The sequence below is a fragment of the Cardiocondyla obscurior genome, linkage group LG07 (assembly GCF_019399895.1).
Source record: "Cardiocondyla obscurior isolate alpha-2009 linkage group LG07, Cobs3.1, whole genome shotgun sequence".
In the NCBI taxonomy this organism is placed as follows: Eukaryota; Metazoa; Arthropoda; class Insecta; order Hymenoptera; family Formicidae; genus Cardiocondyla; species Cardiocondyla obscurior.
Window position 1 is genome coordinate 8,338,984 of NC_091870.1, and position 16,818 is coordinate 8,355,801.

The 16,818-nt window shown below is 36.4% G+C and overlaps 2 protein-coding genes across 7 annotated transcripts; one reads left to right on the plus strand and one right to left on the minus strand.

The window, feature by feature from the left end:
* The first annotated feature begins 149 nt into the window (after positions 1–149).
* Positions 150–5,507, plus strand: Cycy (cyclin Y). Of its 2 annotated transcripts, XR_011546027.1 has the most exons (5): positions 150–1,002; positions 1,094–1,314; positions 1,419–1,705; positions 1,789–2,143; positions 2,488–5,507. XR_011546027.1 is itself a non-coding variant. In XM_070659871.1 (4 exons), the coding sequence occupies exons 1-4, from the start codon at positions 771–773 to the stop codon at positions 2,075–2,077; spliced, it is 1,029 nt and encodes a 342-aa protein (XP_070515972.1). In that variant the 5' UTR covers positions 150–770; the 3' UTR covers positions 2,078–5,507. The 2 variants fall into 2 exon arrangements, 1 of the variants encoding a protein (XP_070515972.1); XM_070659871.1 differs by having other exon boundaries at positions 1,789–5,507.
* A 181-nt stretch (positions 5,508–5,688) lies between these two features.
* LOC139104405 (bromodomain-containing protein DDB_G0270170) lies at positions 5,689–16,703 on the minus strand. 5 transcript variants are annotated; one of them, XR_011546026.1, is made up of 22 exons: positions 16,532–16,703; positions 15,608–15,803; positions 15,479–15,537; positions 15,171–15,354; positions 14,921–15,093; positions 14,711–14,830; positions 14,425–14,550; positions 14,227–14,351; positions 13,764–14,125; positions 12,795–13,656; positions 12,404–12,704; positions 11,450–12,274; positions 10,389–11,315; positions 9,894–10,301; positions 9,429–9,806; positions 9,264–9,364; positions 8,041–9,182; positions 7,455–7,860; positions 7,112–7,219; positions 6,904–7,029; positions 5,973–6,813; positions 5,689–5,806 (listed from the first exon to the last, which is right to left on the minus strand). XR_011546026.1 is itself a non-coding variant. In XM_070659864.1 (22 exons), the coding sequence occupies exons 2-21, from the start codon at positions 15,776–15,778 to the stop codon at positions 6,272–6,274; spliced, it is 7,446 nt and encodes a 2,481-aa protein (XP_070515965.1). In that variant the 5' UTR covers positions 15,779–15,803; positions 16,532–16,703; the 3' UTR covers positions 5,689–6,150; positions 6,243–6,271. The 5 variants fall into 5 exon arrangements, 4 of the variants coding, with proteins under 4 accessions (XP_070515965.1, XP_070515967.1, XP_070515964.1 ...); XM_070659864.1 differs by having other exon boundaries at positions 5,689–6,150; positions 6,243–6,813; XM_070659866.1 differs by having other exon boundaries at positions 5,689–6,813; positions 14,425–14,541.
* Between the last annotated feature and the right edge of the window lie 115 nt (positions 16,704–16,818).

A 16,818-nucleotide genomic window follows, 5' to 3' on the forward strand; every position in this document is an offset into this window, starting at 1 on the left:
TAAACAATTCTCGGTTGGCGGCCCTTGCCCGCGTCCACATGAGAACGCCCTTATCTCTCGCGATCGCGCGGATTCGAATCTGCGTTCACCACGCGAGATGGCGCAACCGCGGCCGGTGGGTGGCACGGGGGGGGTTGCGGGCGGCCCGTCACACTGTCGCACTGTCGTGGATCGTTGGAGCGCGTTCGCGGGGTGTCTGAGGGTGCGAGCCGGATAAATCGTCGACGAGAATGGGATTGCCATGTGGCGGCGATAAATCGCGCCGCGAGCCGGCCGCGTAGCTCAGGTGCGACTAGCCGTGACAGTCTGGTGACCAGGTCACCACTTCCTTCCCTGACGGAGCGAACGTCGGTCCTACCCGGGACCCCCGAAGGGAGAGAGAAAGAGAAAGAGAGTGTCTGTGTGCGCGCGAGAGGGAGAGCGAGAAGCGGAGAAGAAGAAAGAGAACGAGACGCGAGGACTGAGAGGAAGTCCCCGTCGCGCGTGTTGCTTTTTTTAGGCGAGCGTCGCCGACATGAGCCAGACAAGCCACGGGCGAGCGAGTCGCGTCACCAGTCCGTCAGACGACCGCCCCGTCAGCTGATCGTTTATCGCGCAACGAAATAATGTGAGGTAGCGAGCGTCGAGCCTTGCTATCTACTTAGTTAACCCGTTCTACCCGACTACGTCGAGCCAGGACGTTGCGCATCACGGCGCCGATTCACGCGGACTCTGACCGATCGACGGGCACCCTGGGCTGCTGAGACACCGGTTCGAGTTTACATGGGAACATGGGGAACAAGAATAGCTGTTGCGTCTACTCCAGCCCGCAGGCCGGACGCAAGGAGGTCGGGCCCGAGAGCGCGATACACAACCTCGAGGAGCACCTGCCGGAGGGTGGAATTAGCGTTAACAATTTGCAACATATCAGCGAGCGCGAGCCCGAGGACTGGGACTCCGATCCGTCGTTCCACCCGTGCGCGGGAACCATCTTTATGGAGCGTTCTAAGCAAGCTATCGAAAGTGGGTACATTCGAGCAGATTAAAAAAAAAAAAAAAAACGAAAAACTGCATGCATAATTTATTACCTGTGATTTTCTCTTTTTTTTTCCAGATGGCATGGTGCGGAAGAAAAGTCAACATCAAATAGCAGACACAAGGCCTTTGAAGAAGAGTAGCAGCTGCAGTACAATATATTTAGACGACAGCACGGTTTCACAACCTAACTTGAAAAATACCGTCAAATGCGTTGCCTTAGCCGTTTATTACCATATTAAGAATAGAACCTCGCAGCGACAGATCGATATATTTGATGAGAAACTGCATCCATTAACGGTATTACGCCATATAGAAATGTAACAGTGTATCGATTGTTCTTATATCTTAGCGATCCGTTTTAAATTTTCTGCTGCATTCTACTTGGATAATTAATTTTTTAGAGGGACGGTGTTTCTGAAGATTATGACAAACATAATCCAGAACATAAACAAATCTATAAATTTATAAGGACTCTATTCAATGCTGCTCAGCTCACTGCTGAATGTGCCATTATAACATTGGTTTATCTCGAACGCCTACTTACATACGCAGAAATAGACATAACGCCAGCTAACTGGAAACGTATAGTACTGGGGGCTATTTTATTGGCGTCCAAAGTTTGGGATGATCAAGCAGTGTGGAATGTCGATTACTGTCAAATATTGAAAGACATCACGGTAGAAGACATGTAAGTTGCTTCCTTTTTCTCAATTAAATTACATTTAGATCGTTGCAATATTTTAATAACATCAATTTACAATTTCTAATTAGGAACGAATTAGAGAGACAATTTCTGGAGATGCTGCAATTCAACATAAATGTTCCTTCAAGTGTATATGCCAAATATTACTTTGATCTTCGTACACTTGCAGAAGCGAACGAATTAACATTCCCTAGCGAACCACTTAGCAAGGAGAAAGCGCAGAAATTAGAAGCTATGTCCAGAGTTTACGAAGATAAGGTCACAGCCGAGGCTCTACGTACTGGTATTAAAAAGTGGTCCAGCTTAGACAATGTATGCATAGGCGGACCTAGACGTAGCATTGCTATTTTATCTTAAATTTATGTATGGATATAAGTGAATGTAAAACAGACGCGTGGTTACTGCTCAGATTTTTAAATAGAGGTATGTAAAAAATTTTGTAAAGAAAATATTGTTATCGATCAATTTTGACTAATTTTGAAAGAGATACTTTGGATTATGCCAAACACTGGCGTTACATTTGTTTAATTATTTGATGTATCATATGCATCTCTTAGTAAAGAGAGTGTTTTTATGTATATTGTCTAAGCTAGATGTCGAAATATCGCAAGTACCGTATGTACAGCTGAGCGCTGTAATGGAAGAATTTCCATCGCTAATATGATTTGCAATAACGATGTTAAATTTAACCATTATATATATTAAAAAATTTTTTATGGTTCTCAATTTATTATAATTTCTAATACGTTATATTATTTGCATTACAGAATTATGAAGTGACTCTATGATAGAGCAACGTTTTCAATTAGCATTTTTTTTAGTTAAATTTTCTAATTATTTTAATTAATTGTGTCAAACACAGTTGATTGCGAAAAAGCATAAATATTAATCTTATTTTTGTTGATTATGCACAAATTCTACCGTTTGGGACCTTAAAATGTGGGTATAACGAAACATATGAGGAGGAAGCGCAGGACGAAACGAATGGTGAGAAAGAAAAAGTTTTAGTCGTAGCATTATCTGTACTGTTTTTACGGGAAAAGATAACATGTGATATATATATATATACATATATATATTAGTCAACTATTCATTATCCAAAGCATTTTATATATTGACTGAATTTAATAAGAATCAAACTTACGGCTGATTTACTAATAACATTCTAAAAAGCAAAAATGTACAGAGTACGTCTTAAATTATAAAGTAATTAGTATTTACTAATAATCTAATTAGAAATTTGAAAGTCAACACTGTAATGCATCTCTATATGTCCCAATTATTTTTGACATGACGGAAAAATTTTGCTGTCGAATTAGAATTCAGCGGTCAAAAATCTCTAGAAAGTGATAACATTTTATGATGCACGCTTAGTGTCGACCTGTATTATTAAAGTTTTAATCGCAAAAGTACTTGTTTAATTATGTATTTTGAATAATAGTACATGAAACAAGAACACCATTTATCATAAGAATATTATAATAACGTAAATATTAGCAAATCAGCCTTTGTAGCTTATTAAGAATGAAGAGCATGATAAATTAGTCTGACATAATTGCTTTTATATGGCGCTACTTCCATGAATTTATAACTTTAGATAATGCGCGCGATAAAAATGAGCTATGATACCAGGGTTACATTATATTTTTATTTAAAAAAATTACTCGGTCACGTATGATTATTCACATTATTAATGATAGAATTTTATTTACAATTAAAAATCTTACTATCAGGATTATTATATTATTAAAAAAAAAAATTTACTTAATATCGACGTTTGTCGATACATTTCTTTCAACTTTTCACCATGCAATACGTATTAGTTTTAGATGATTCATGAAGATGTGTTGATTAATAGAAATTTATTAATCTTGAATATGATAGGAAATTATGAAATGATTACATTTTTACGGCCATAAAAATTTTAGAAACATTACTATAAAATATTTAAATCTGATAGCTGTATAAAGTATTGCGTTTCGTACAGCATGCAATGAAATCTTCCAAAGATCATCGAGAAATACGCTCACTAAAAAAAAAGAACAAAAAAAGGAAAAAAAAAAAAAAGAAATTTAGAAATTGTATCATTATTCACATTTTACTACGTATATAAGAAGATCAAATTGAAATATTATTAATGTACCGTTAATATAATCGTGTACCTTAACACTAATTGACTTATGTATGATATAATTTAATATTTTGTACCTACCGATTAAAACTTTAAATGTAAGATAGTCTTATTGTATAACTGGTATATGTCTACAGAAATTAAATTGTAATCTAAAGTTCCGTTGAAGATTTTCAGAAAACAAAAACCTGTTACGGAGGAAGAGTAATTACGATTTATTATTATTTTTATATTTTATTACACGAAAGTCGAAGTACTGTAATAGTCGAATTTATGATAGAATGGCTGTAAAGCTTGTTATATGTGAGAGGAAACGAAGTGAACTACGTATGTATTAGCTTTTAATTCATTGTATAGTATATACTGAAAAGAGCATAATGTAATGTATTTGCAATTTCTGTCCATAATGCAATTTTTTATTTCGCCTGTCCAATAAATAAAAATCTATTTTTACTGTATGATTATATTATAGGTAATTATACATACGTGCTATGTATGTTGCGGAAGTGTTTATACAACTTTACAGAACAATTAATGCACCGTGCGATGCCAAAATGTTGTTAAAATTATATTATATAGATTATTGCACACACACATATACATACATTTAAAAAAAAAAAGAAAAAATAGAAAAAAAAAGAAGAAGAATGTACTGTACTGCGATTTTCAATTTGTTTTTATCTCTATTCTGATTTTCTGATAAAAATTAGATATAGATTTTCACGCGCATGACTATTTTTATAAATAGATATTCATTACGAAGACAATCTTCGAGTCTTATTGCGTCCTGTAAATAAATTGCCGAATTCGTGTAAGATTCGTAATCGTGTATATCATAAACCGTACCACTTTGTTAATAGTTACCTGAGCATTAAAAAAGCAGCGCTTGAAGGTGATATTTTGTAAGATCGCCTTTAAGTCTTCCATCCTGGCCCCGTCTGTATAGATTCCTAAAATACTTTAACTGCATGTAATAAGTATTATGTTTAACATATTATAAGGTCGATGCTTTTATAATACGAATTTGTGATAAATAGATATATACCAATATATTACATCGTTTTGTACATATTATATATATGTATATATCTGCATAAAACACGTCTGTATCTATTTTTATTGTAAATTTTATTGTCCGATTACAAAGGCAGATATTATAAGGCTATGAAATTCATCGCATCTTTTACATTCACTTAAAAAAAAAAAAAAAATTAATTTTTTCCTTACATTTGCCCGATAAAAAAAATGGAAACTTAACTTTAATACATGGCAATTTCAATATAAGTTCGAAAAATGTAGAAAGCGATATGTGTACGCGAATGATAATAGAATATATAAAACATATTCCATTTTTTTGCAAAGAAATTATTATTGATAACGATTATACACAGAAATACAATTATTCGTATCATTCGATCTTGTATACAATGATTAGATCGAAATTTGATAATTGTATACACAAGCGAAGCAATTCTTATCTTTCCGAAAAGCGCTAAATTTCTAAAAGATACGCAATTTCTTATAAAAATAAAATTGTGCCTGAAATAATTTATTAATCTCATATGTGTATTTGCATTTGTATATTATGTCCTATGCCAAAACTTTTAATATATATTATATGTAATGCATAGATGTAATAAAATTAATATACATAGATTTTTAATAAATACCTTTATCTCGTGCATAATTGAAAAAAAAAGGGAGAAAAACCTTCGTCTCAAAATCATGTGGTAAATATCTTTTTCCTGTTAATAAAGTTTTCACAGACAAGAATATTGTAAAAAATGGCACAACAAATTGTTTTATTTCTTATGAATAAGATAATAAAAGTAGGAAATAAGTTTTGAATCATTTATTTGAAAGAGCATTAATATTTATCCGATCGCGATAAATATATTATAATAAAACAACCTAGTTTCCCCACACTTTCATTAAAAGATGTAACAGAAGCATATCTAAAAAGGAAAAAAGAAAAATTATATCGTACAAATTCAGTTTAATAGAAACGATGCAGAGCATTTTTTTTAAATTAGGAATATATAAAAATTACATAAACTATACAATAATAATTAATCGATCGAATATATATTATTTTATATCTACGCATTCTGTAATTCTTACGTTTCTTTTAAATATAACACAAGAAAATGATAACGCAATGCGAAAAAGATTAAAATACAAATTGTAGTCTGCAGCAATCTCATACTATGTCACTCATATAGTCCACCAAAATTGACGATTAATCGCGACAAAAATTGATTACCGCATGTCACATGGTTGGTATATCCTTCCTTATAATCTATCGAAAAGAAAATTTGTAGGTAAATCACGATAATGTGTTATATGCATACACATTCATTGTAAACATTATAATAAGAAGAGAACGTTTACTTCAATCTCCATCTACTATACGCGTAGAATCACTGCAAGATATTTAATTGTCCGGTGTTTGTCGCATAAACCATTCCTTGACCCGGCTGCGGCGCCCATCTAATACAATTTAGACTAAGGTAGCTTGAAACCTCTCGGCTACTTTGCAACAATTCCCGGATAAGCACCATACTCTCCCAGTCAGGTTTGAAATCGATAACTCCATTTCTTATTCGAAGTTCACGAAGCCCGCAATTGTTAATGCGCCTGTAATTGTTGGCTGCAACATTATTTCGTCTCTGAATGCCATTCGCAGTAACATTATCGTCAAGCATCTCATCAGAGGAATCATATGACAGTTCCATAACTGAATCTGTCGAGGAAACATTTTTCTCGTCGTCCGGCTGCTCCTTTATCAGCTTATAAATTAGAGCCATTGGATAAGGTATGGCAGGTACGTGAATTCTGCGTGCCAAACCTACCAAAAGATGCTGTTGCGTTGGAGAGATTGAGACAGACACTACCGTTTTATTATTAATATCGGTCGCATAAATTTCTTCTCCTAACGTTTCCCATTGGAGGCTGTAAATCCCTAAATCGAAAAAATTAATTATATAGCTTTAATCTTTCGACAATTTCAAATAATCGAGAAATATGGATTTTTTTTTTCTTCTTGTTTTACCTAATGTGGTCGTTACATTAATGCGACCCGATTGTGAAAGTGTCGCCAGCAATTTTCCATCTGTAGATATGTCAATACTAGCATCGTTATGAATTTTACATTCGCGCACTACGACATTTTTCTCAGCTGAAAAATTAATTTGTATAAATATATAGAAAAAGAATAAAAATTACGATTAATAATTTATATTTAATATTTTTTTACTAACAGTTCGTGATATCGGGTATGTCACCATTGGAAAAGTCCCACGCTTGAACGCGATAACTCTGGATTTCTAACGCTGGATTAAACGGTATACCCACAGGTATATGATGTTCTAAAAAAAAATATTTAAATTTCTTCACACGTATTTATATACGTGTATGCAAACACGTGAAAAACTAAAATTTAATATTTAAGTATTACATAGAAAATGATTGCTTATTGGTAGTTTTATATTTAAAAAAATAATAATTCTTGTAAAAATAAATTTATTAATACTTAATTAGTATTTTCGACATTTTTACTACCAATAAAAAATCATATCCTGAAAATTAAAAAAAATATAATACCGAAGTCCCAATAATAATCATTTTCATCATTTCCTGGATCTTGTCCTCCTCCTCCTCCTCCCCCTCCTCCACCTCCTCCGCCACCTCCCCCTCCTGCTCCTCCTCTTCCTCTTCTTCCACTACTTCCTGCCCCTCTTCCTGTTCCTGCTCCACTACTTCCTGCCCCTGTCCCTGCTTCTGCTCCTACTCCCGTTCCCATTCCTGCTCCTGTGCCTGTTCCTGCTGCTGCTGCTGCTCCTCTTTCTCTCCCTCCTCCTTCATTTCCGCCGTCATCACCACCGCCACCACTATTACTAGAATTGGTACCAGTTCCTCCAATTCGTGATACTGTATCAGTCACAAAGTCAGGTATCCAGGTGGGTCCAACTCGATTGCGCCACAACGTTAGAAATGTCGGATTAAACAACTAACATAAAAATTAATAACAATTAAACACGAGTCATCTTTTAAATAAACAGCAATATACGTATCATTTAGTAATGTAAAAAATATAAATTAAAATTATAATAATTAAAAAACTACAGAATTATAATGATAAAAAAAATTATTAATTTATGCATGCAATAATTAAAAATTAATATTATACCGGGCTTCTATTGTTGTTTGACTGTCCAGCCCAACTTGGTCCAGGTTGATCTGTGGACTCGTTTGTTCGATCATTGTTTCTGTTATTGTTATACAGGAAATTATTAATCAAGAACGGCGGAGGCGTATGTGGCGGAGTTGGCGGGGTATTCTGCCTTCTTCGCGGATTATCGGAAAGATTATCGAAGTCGTTTACGGGCACATTGTTCACCTGTAGTTCTGGGACATTAAATTCTCGTCGAAGAGATGCGCCTTCTCTGCTGTGAGGAAATCTGCGATTGTTATTCGGATCAGAATTACCGTATCTGTGCAAAGGACGTTCGAGTATTGACGAGCACGCGCCTCGCGCATATTGGCGAGAGCCCCAACGGGTTCTCGGCTGTGATAGTCGGGCGCTTTGTTCATCTCCCGATGAAGTGTAAGAAATATAACTCCAGTTCTCACTGGAATGCGTATTAGAGTCGATCTCTTGTGTACCCCTTGATTCGTTGATACGTCTCGCTGTCGGTTCCGATATTGTAGCATTTCTGTAACTCCGTCCACAGTTTTCGATTAAGTTTTGCGACCTGTTAATAGTATTTGCCGTACGATTAGTTATTTCTGCAATGACATCACGAGTTCTGTTTTGAATTCTTTCCACAATACTCTGTACTTCCGCCGATAGAGCATTTTCAGAAGTTGATTGGCGATTATCCTCATTTTGTGCACTTTCATCGTAATTGTTATCGCGCCCGCTATCACTAGATCTAACTGTTGTTGGATTGCTCGCTTGATTTTCAGACATATTACTGCTTTGATTTCCCCGTCGATGACGTAATAGTCGTTTCAAATGCGCTCTCATAGCACGTCTTTTCCAAAGACCGAAAGGTACAGTTGATATCAGGCGGACAGGCTTCCTCGAAAACCTTTCTCTATCCGCTCTTCTTCTTGACGTGCTAATGCTTGCACGATGCAAATTTTCCGTTTGCAGATTATTGTTAGTGCTATTATTACCGCGTGTATTGTTTCTATTTTGATTATCGACAGATAAATCGGAAGTAAAAGGTCCATATTGACTAGATTCCAGTTCTCGTCTTGTTATTACCAATTGTGCTAGCAATAAGTCTGTTAACTCCAGTGCCAGATGTAGCAATACGTACAGTTCTAAAGGAGGAAGGCAAAAAAAAATATATAAAATATAAATACTGTGTAAATATTTTAATACATTGTGAATAATATACTTACTGTACATTTGTTCGTAGAGAACGTTACTTTGAGAACCATTTCCTGATCTCGTTACTTCAAAGAATTGAATTAGAGATCGTACCATCAAACCGAGAACTTGTCTGAAATAATATTAATTAATTAGAATATATTATTAATTTGTATTAAATTACAGCGTCGTCTTACCTAGCTCTCAATCTTGTGGCTTCACGAATTTCTTCCATTTCACGATTATCGTTTTCTCTATTAGTTTCCGATTGTTGGCTATTACTATTCAACCTTCTGTTGCTATTTCGGACTAAAGCCCTCTGCTGTCGAACCAATAATTCCAGTCGAAGGATCATCTTTTGCAAATATTCGGATGTAGGCGAACCGCGTGCTCTATCCCGATTATCTACATCTACATCTAAACGATTATTATTACTATTTCCACTATTTTGTGGTGCATTTCTGCGTAAATGCCACGGTCTCCTGACATTTTCACAATGGCGAAATGAATTACTGGCAGATTGAGATCTAATGTTTATACCACGCGACCTCAAAAGGGATAAAAATTTTAAACGTCTAAAAAATAAAACATTAAACGAGATAAATAACAGATAACACTTTTAAAATAAATTATATCATTATAGCATGTATGCATATAAATACCTTAGTTGCCTATTCTGCTGTCTTTCACGTAAAAGAGAGAAGTTATATCTAGTGTTAAATGATTCAGATGACGTGGAAGGTGTAGTTCTAATTCGATTCGTTACATATTGTCTAAGAGAATCGAAATTACTACCGTCGTTCCGACTGTTGTTACTCGTTGCATCATCGGTCGCAGAGTAATTGATACTCGTATCCGATGCTTGAGTCGATCTGCTGGGACCGGCGTGATCGAAATTGCTGACGAAACTTGAAATGCTGGGTAATGGTTCTGACTCGGAGGTTGTTATCGCAGTGATTGCTGGCAGATTTGAATTAGCTCCGATATTTGATACAACGCTAGACATGCTGGCAGATTGAGATCTAATGTTTATACCACGCGACCTCAAAAGTGATAAAAATTTTAAACGTCTAAAAAATAAAACATTAAACGAGATAAATAACAGATAACACTTTTAAAATAAATTATATCATTATAGCATGTATGCATATAAATACCTTAGTTGCCTATTCTGCTGTCTTTCACGTAAAAGAGAGAATCTGTTATATCTAGTGTTAAATGATTCAGATGACGTGGAAGGTGTAGTTCTAATTCGATTCGTTACATATTGTCTAAGAGAATCGAAATTATTACCGTCGTTCCGACTGTTGTTACTCGTTGCATCATCGGTCGCAGAGTAATTGATACTCGTATCCGATGCTTGAGTCAATCTGCTGGGACCGGCGTGATCGAAATTGCTGACGAAACTTGAAATGCTGGGTAATGGTTCTGACTCGGAGGTTGTTATCGCAGTGACTGCTGGCAGATTTGAATTAGCTCCAATATTTGATACAACGCTAGACATGCTGGGCAATTGTAATTCACTGTCGGTTGTCACACTGGAATACGTGTGATCATTCATCGCCCGCGTATCAGCGGCGCGTGAATCACAATTTTGACACTGCGATGTTAGTCGTGCGTATAAACCATCCAGCATCTTGGTCAATTTCGGACAATGCATCCTTCGTAGCTCGGTATCGGTCGGCAGCAGATTTGAAAGACTAATATTCGTACTCTCCTCGACGTTACGAGTGCCAGACGTCGTCGGCTCGTCCTCGTCATTTCTTTCGAGGTTGGTTATTCCACTCGACGTTGACGGTTGACTCTGATCGTACGATCTTGCATCAGTATCACGATCGTCTTCATTATTTTCTCTCTGGTAGTTCTCCAATAGCTCTTTCTTAAAATTTCTTGCCGATTCGCTCGATGAAATTCCAGTAGACGTTGTCGGACTAGAATTGTCAACTGCACTGTCTCGTTGTGCCTCCGTCTGACTGCTGTTCTGCCTCTCTACGCGGACGGTCACATGCAACGATCGGATCTGTCGTTGCAGATCCTCCCACATTTTACGCACTTGACACAGCTGAACTATTTCTAATCGTGCTCTATTAAAGAATTAAGAAAATTATTATCATTTAATTTACGTAATTATGCAACTTATAATACAGAGATTAAATTATAGATTATAATGTAATAAAAATAGATTATAATAAAATTTCACAGAATATTTTGAACTTACCGGCACAAACGACGCATGTTGTCAATGTGGCAGCTGAGCAATTGAATTCCTTGTCGAACTCCTAGTGAACCTTCTATTGGATCTGTATTGTCAGTGCCGAACGTTATCGGATCTATAATATAGTCGAACTCCGGATCATCTGCATTCTGTTGGTCTTGATTTTGTTGGTCTTGATTCTGTTGATCTTGATTCTGTTGGTCTTGATTCTGTTGTTGCTGACTCTCGCTATTGTTGGTTGCATTTAAAAGTAAAGTCGTAATAGGATCATTAACTATTCTCGATAATTCTGCGAATCCCGCTAATGTCGCATGCGTTGCGCCCGACGTCGTCTGTGACGGACGAGGACTGTGAGACCTGCTGCTAGTATTAGGTCTTTGATTTTGTTCCACTCTTTGAGATTGATTTTCACGCAAACTTCTAAACGGAAATAACGGCGGCTGTTCGTAACGAGTAGGATTCGCAGATACGGGCGACAATTGATTTCTTTGCTCTCTGTGCCTATCGTTAATATTTTGATCTGTATCTTCCGAAAGAGGCCTTGGCAAAGATTGATCATTTTGCGAGTCGTTCGTATATTCCGAATTTCTACTAGAAGTATCAAGCTGTATCCATCGACTAGTCCATCGACGAGAGCTCGAGGTGGTATTAGAATTCGTATCATCCACATTCGAATCCGAATTACTATTTTCCTCGAGCAGCCAATATCCATTTTCTGAGTCATCTAACAATACTTGTTGGGTAGTATTATTGTTCTCCATCCGATCCGCGTGCAAATGTCGAAGCATTTGTAAAACATCCATCACTCTTCTAGGTAAAGGTGAATGTCTAAATGTTAAAAATGTGAAACAAGAGTGTAACATTTTTTAAAAATACGCTTAAAATATACAATAAAAAAATTTCAACAAAAATATAAAAAATTAAATAAAATTTGTTTACTTGCGACTGAGTTCTTACCTTCGATTGAGTTCTTGAGACCTCGTTTCTTGCGCACTTTGCGTAGTTCTCGACGTTCTATTATCTTGATTATTATTTTCATTCGATTCATTATTTACACTGTCAATTAAATTGATTCTATCTGTTTCATCCAGCCTGGAAGAACTGGTTGCTTCTTGATTTTGTGAACTATTCGTTCGTTGCGCGGATTTGGGTATGTTTGGCTGAAATGCCGAATGAGTTGAAACTGTAAAGTTAGAAGCGCTGTTACGGGATGTGGATGCTGAATAGCCTTCTTCATCACTCGAAGATGAACTGATTTCTGTAATAAAATATATATTAAATCAATAATAATAATTTTATTTTTCTATTTTATATATACGTGCATTTCTGTTCAGTTAAAAAATATTACCAATATAAGATGACGACATGGGTACAGAGAGGTCTATAGGTCCCAATTTACGCTTTCGCTGCCTTGGCGGTTCGTCTTCCGTGTTCAAAGCATCAAATTGTCTTCTTGTTGCTCTCCCAGTATTTCTACTGGTAGTAGCAGTACTGGCATTTTCACTATTGTTGGTATCGGACCATGTTGTGCCGCTTTCTTCGTTTTCACCGGCGTAACTTGTGCTAGGAAGCGCATTGGATTCTAAATCATGTATTCTTGAAGATAACATTGACGATGCAGAACTAGTGCTAGGCACTTGTCCGTCATTCGAAGTTAGAGTTCTCCACATGGTGTCATTTAAATTCACCTGCGGAGAATTGTTCGCGACCTGCCGATTTCGCGGTAGAATACCATACATCGTAAATTCATCTCGCAACCGCTCGATTCTAGAACTTGTATTAGTAAACTGCGCTTCCATATTATTAAGCGCTTCGATCTCATCATTCAGAGCGTTTCGAAGCAAGTGAAGACGAGAGTTACGATTGTTAGAACGCTCAAATAAAGTAGCGGTCTGCCGTTGTAATCTTTCTCGCAATTTCTGCAATCGCACTAAACACGAACTATTATTTTCGGCGGCGGCATTCAGAGCTTCTCTCAAATTTTGTAGAGTAGTGCCGATCTCCTCTTGCTCGGAACGTTCCATTAATAATCGCTGACATCGTTGTAACCTATCTAAATTCGTGTTATTCGCTTGCGCACTGGAATTTAATTCATTTCGTAATCTTCGTATAGACGATTCAGTTGCTGCAAATTCGTTTCTATTACTAGATTCCTCTGGATTAGATGATGATGCTTCCGGCATATCCATAGGATCAGTGCCACGATCAATCTTTAGAAAATCGACAAATTACTTATATACAATGTTCGAAATAAAATTTCAAAACTGTATAAATAAGAGAAAAATTTCGATAATTATAAATAATATGCATAACTCACCGTAATTCTATTTCTGGAAACGTCAAAGTAACGTCTTACGAGCGTCACGTATTGATCGACAAGGTCTCTATAGCATAAATTTATTCTCCTTTCTGGATTTTGAGAATTACTCCCGCGTAATCTTTCGTCCACGCCAACCCATACATTATTTATTCGCTCGTATAACTCGCGTCTGAATTGAGAGTCATTTGTTGTGCTAGGTTCTCGATCGCGTCTTCTTATTGAGTTTGTTAAATCATCATCATTACTATCATCTGCCGATCTATTCTCAACATTGTCGGTAGTCGTTGAATTGCCAGGCGGACAAGGTGGATTTCTAGTAATGCTTGGTCTTGATGTACTTTCCCTAGTTTGATTCAGTTCTAAATCATAAGGCATAAAACTATTACGATAAATCTCGACTGCTAATATCAGATAAAATTGTATATTAATTTATTCATAATAACACGATAGCATATTGTACCTTCAGATAAATCTCGTCGCCGATATAGTCGCATTTCCTCCTGCCGTAATCTGTTTCTTATTTGTTGATTGGCGAGTCGCTCAAACCTGGACATTTCATGACCTCTGCGCATGAACAAATACGCACTAAAAAAAATTTTATTAAAATTTAACAAATTTCTTAATAATAAATTTCAATGATTTTGTATATTTTAAATACCGGGAAGTTCTGTCTGCACTGTGACTGTCTGCTGAAGCTCTTCCATAAAATGAACCATGATTCCATAAGTGAAAAGGTGAAAGCTCAATGTCCGGAAAATTTTCCCGTGGCTGGTACCTAAAGTTCCTAATTTTTTTAGATTAATTAAAAGTCTAAAAACCAGAATAGACCAAATACCATTTTTTAAATAAAAATAACAAGACTTAAAATTATTTAAGCAATATAATAATTTTTTTTTTTTTTTAGAAAAGTGGTATTTGGTACAAGAGTATTTTTTATTACTCACATTAAACTCGTTCTAAGTAATTGTCCTCCCACGGGATGTCGATCCCATCGATATTGTTCTTGCGGCGTATTCGCGATGCCTGTGATTAATTTTCTTCCTAAATTGTCAAAAGCTACATATCTGCAATTTTTATAACAAATATACAGTTTCTCATAGCATTTTTTCCCAATATAACCATTGTATTACGATTACATTTAAAAATAAACATACCTCACTTTTTCTTTGTCAGTTTTTGTAGCAGTTACAGCAAATGGTTGAGACTTACTCCAATCCCAAAAGTGAATTTCGTTATATGTAGCTATAACTAACAGCCTTTCAAAGGGATGGAATGCGAGTGAAGCAATAACAGTATGACTCTCAGCATTCCAAATTTCACTACCACCCTGCAGAAACAAATTTCAGAATTGTTAAATATTTCGTCATTTTATACTAAAGTAAATTATATAATTTTAAAACTTACATTTAAATCCCACACTCGAACTTGACCCCCTAAACAACCAGACGCTAAGATCTGACTGGAGGATGGGTGAAAAGCTATGCACCAGGGAGTACGCGGATGTCCAGACAAAGTTCTGATATTTTTTCCCGTCGTAATTTCCGTGATATAAACATTATGATTCCCGTGAGTGGATGCTACCATGGTCCTAAAATTATTGTTGCATAAATTAATAACTTGCTCTAATTCTCTCAATTGTTTCATTATAGATAAAAACAGCTACTGTACATATGTTACTTTCTAATGCCAAATTACTGTACTTTGTATCTTACCCATCAGGACTAAAAACCATTAGGAAAGTAGCTCTAGGAACACCAGGTAATTCACATTTCTGCAAATAAACAAATAACATGTAATTGGTAATTAAAAATTAGATGAAAACCCAAAATATAAGTACACACCAATTCCTTGTGGTCCCTCAGCACAAAATTTGCTTCAGCTATTGGCTCCAATTCACGCGTGCTGGTCTTATGTGTTGTATATAATCCAAAGTCCCTCAGCATTAAATTACGCAATATGTTACAAGACTTGCTACGGTGTAGCAACTCTGGTCTTTTCTTGACTTTTCCCATTTGGCTAGATGTTTTTCCACCACTTCTAAATAAATTAAAAAATATGTTACAACATATTTCAACACAATCCTGCAAGTATTTTATTACAAAGACTGAGATTACTCTTCTAGTATACTATAAACAAATCATATGACAAATTTAAATATTTCTCATCGTCAATACTAGCTCGTTTTATTATCAATATCAGTAATTTTTACTTCGTCTTTTCCATACTTTTTTACGTCACATAATATTTTTATCAATATTTTTTTAACCCCGAATGCATATATATATATACGTGTACATGTATGCGTGTGTAATTTAATTTTTCTGTTATAATCCTCACACGCGAATGTCGTGAATGCGTGCGGAAACACTTTCAATTTTGATTGACGACCTGATCCTAGTACCGTATAGTTAGAATTATCAGTATTAGAGATATACAATGCATTGTTAAAGTAGGTTAAGCTTAAGAAGCGCCCATACTGATCTCAACTGGGAATCTCGACGAAGGACAGCGCAATTATGCAAAGGATCAACGAACGTGGCATTCGTGATTCGGGCAGCGTTCTTTCTGGCGGCGTTTACCCCCGGGATCAGCTCACGTCGAATTAAGCTAATTACCACTTACCAGTTCGCTGGGTGGCCCGCAAACAGCGACGTGGCACAAAACCGAGACAAAATCTGAACTTCGAATTTGCGTTCCCCCTCCCACCCATCGGTGAATCTGTCGTTCCCGAGGCCCTTTTCCGCACGCATGGCGATCCCATTTACCTGCAAGTACTGCTGCTCCGCCGGGGTGACGGGCATGGAAGAGAAGAGCAGGCCTCACTTTGCGTATACGGCAAATTGGGAATTTCTAATCGCGTATCCTATCGAAGCACATCGTCGTCCTCCATTAGCACGAACGTGAGCTCTATCGTGATCAAGACACTGCAACTGATCCTTTAGCTTGTCGGTCACGATGTTTTCGACTGATTAAATTCGTCATGCATCGCTAGATGACACTAATCTTAAAAGCAAAATGGAGGGGGAAGGAAAGAGTAGGAGAGGGAAAATAT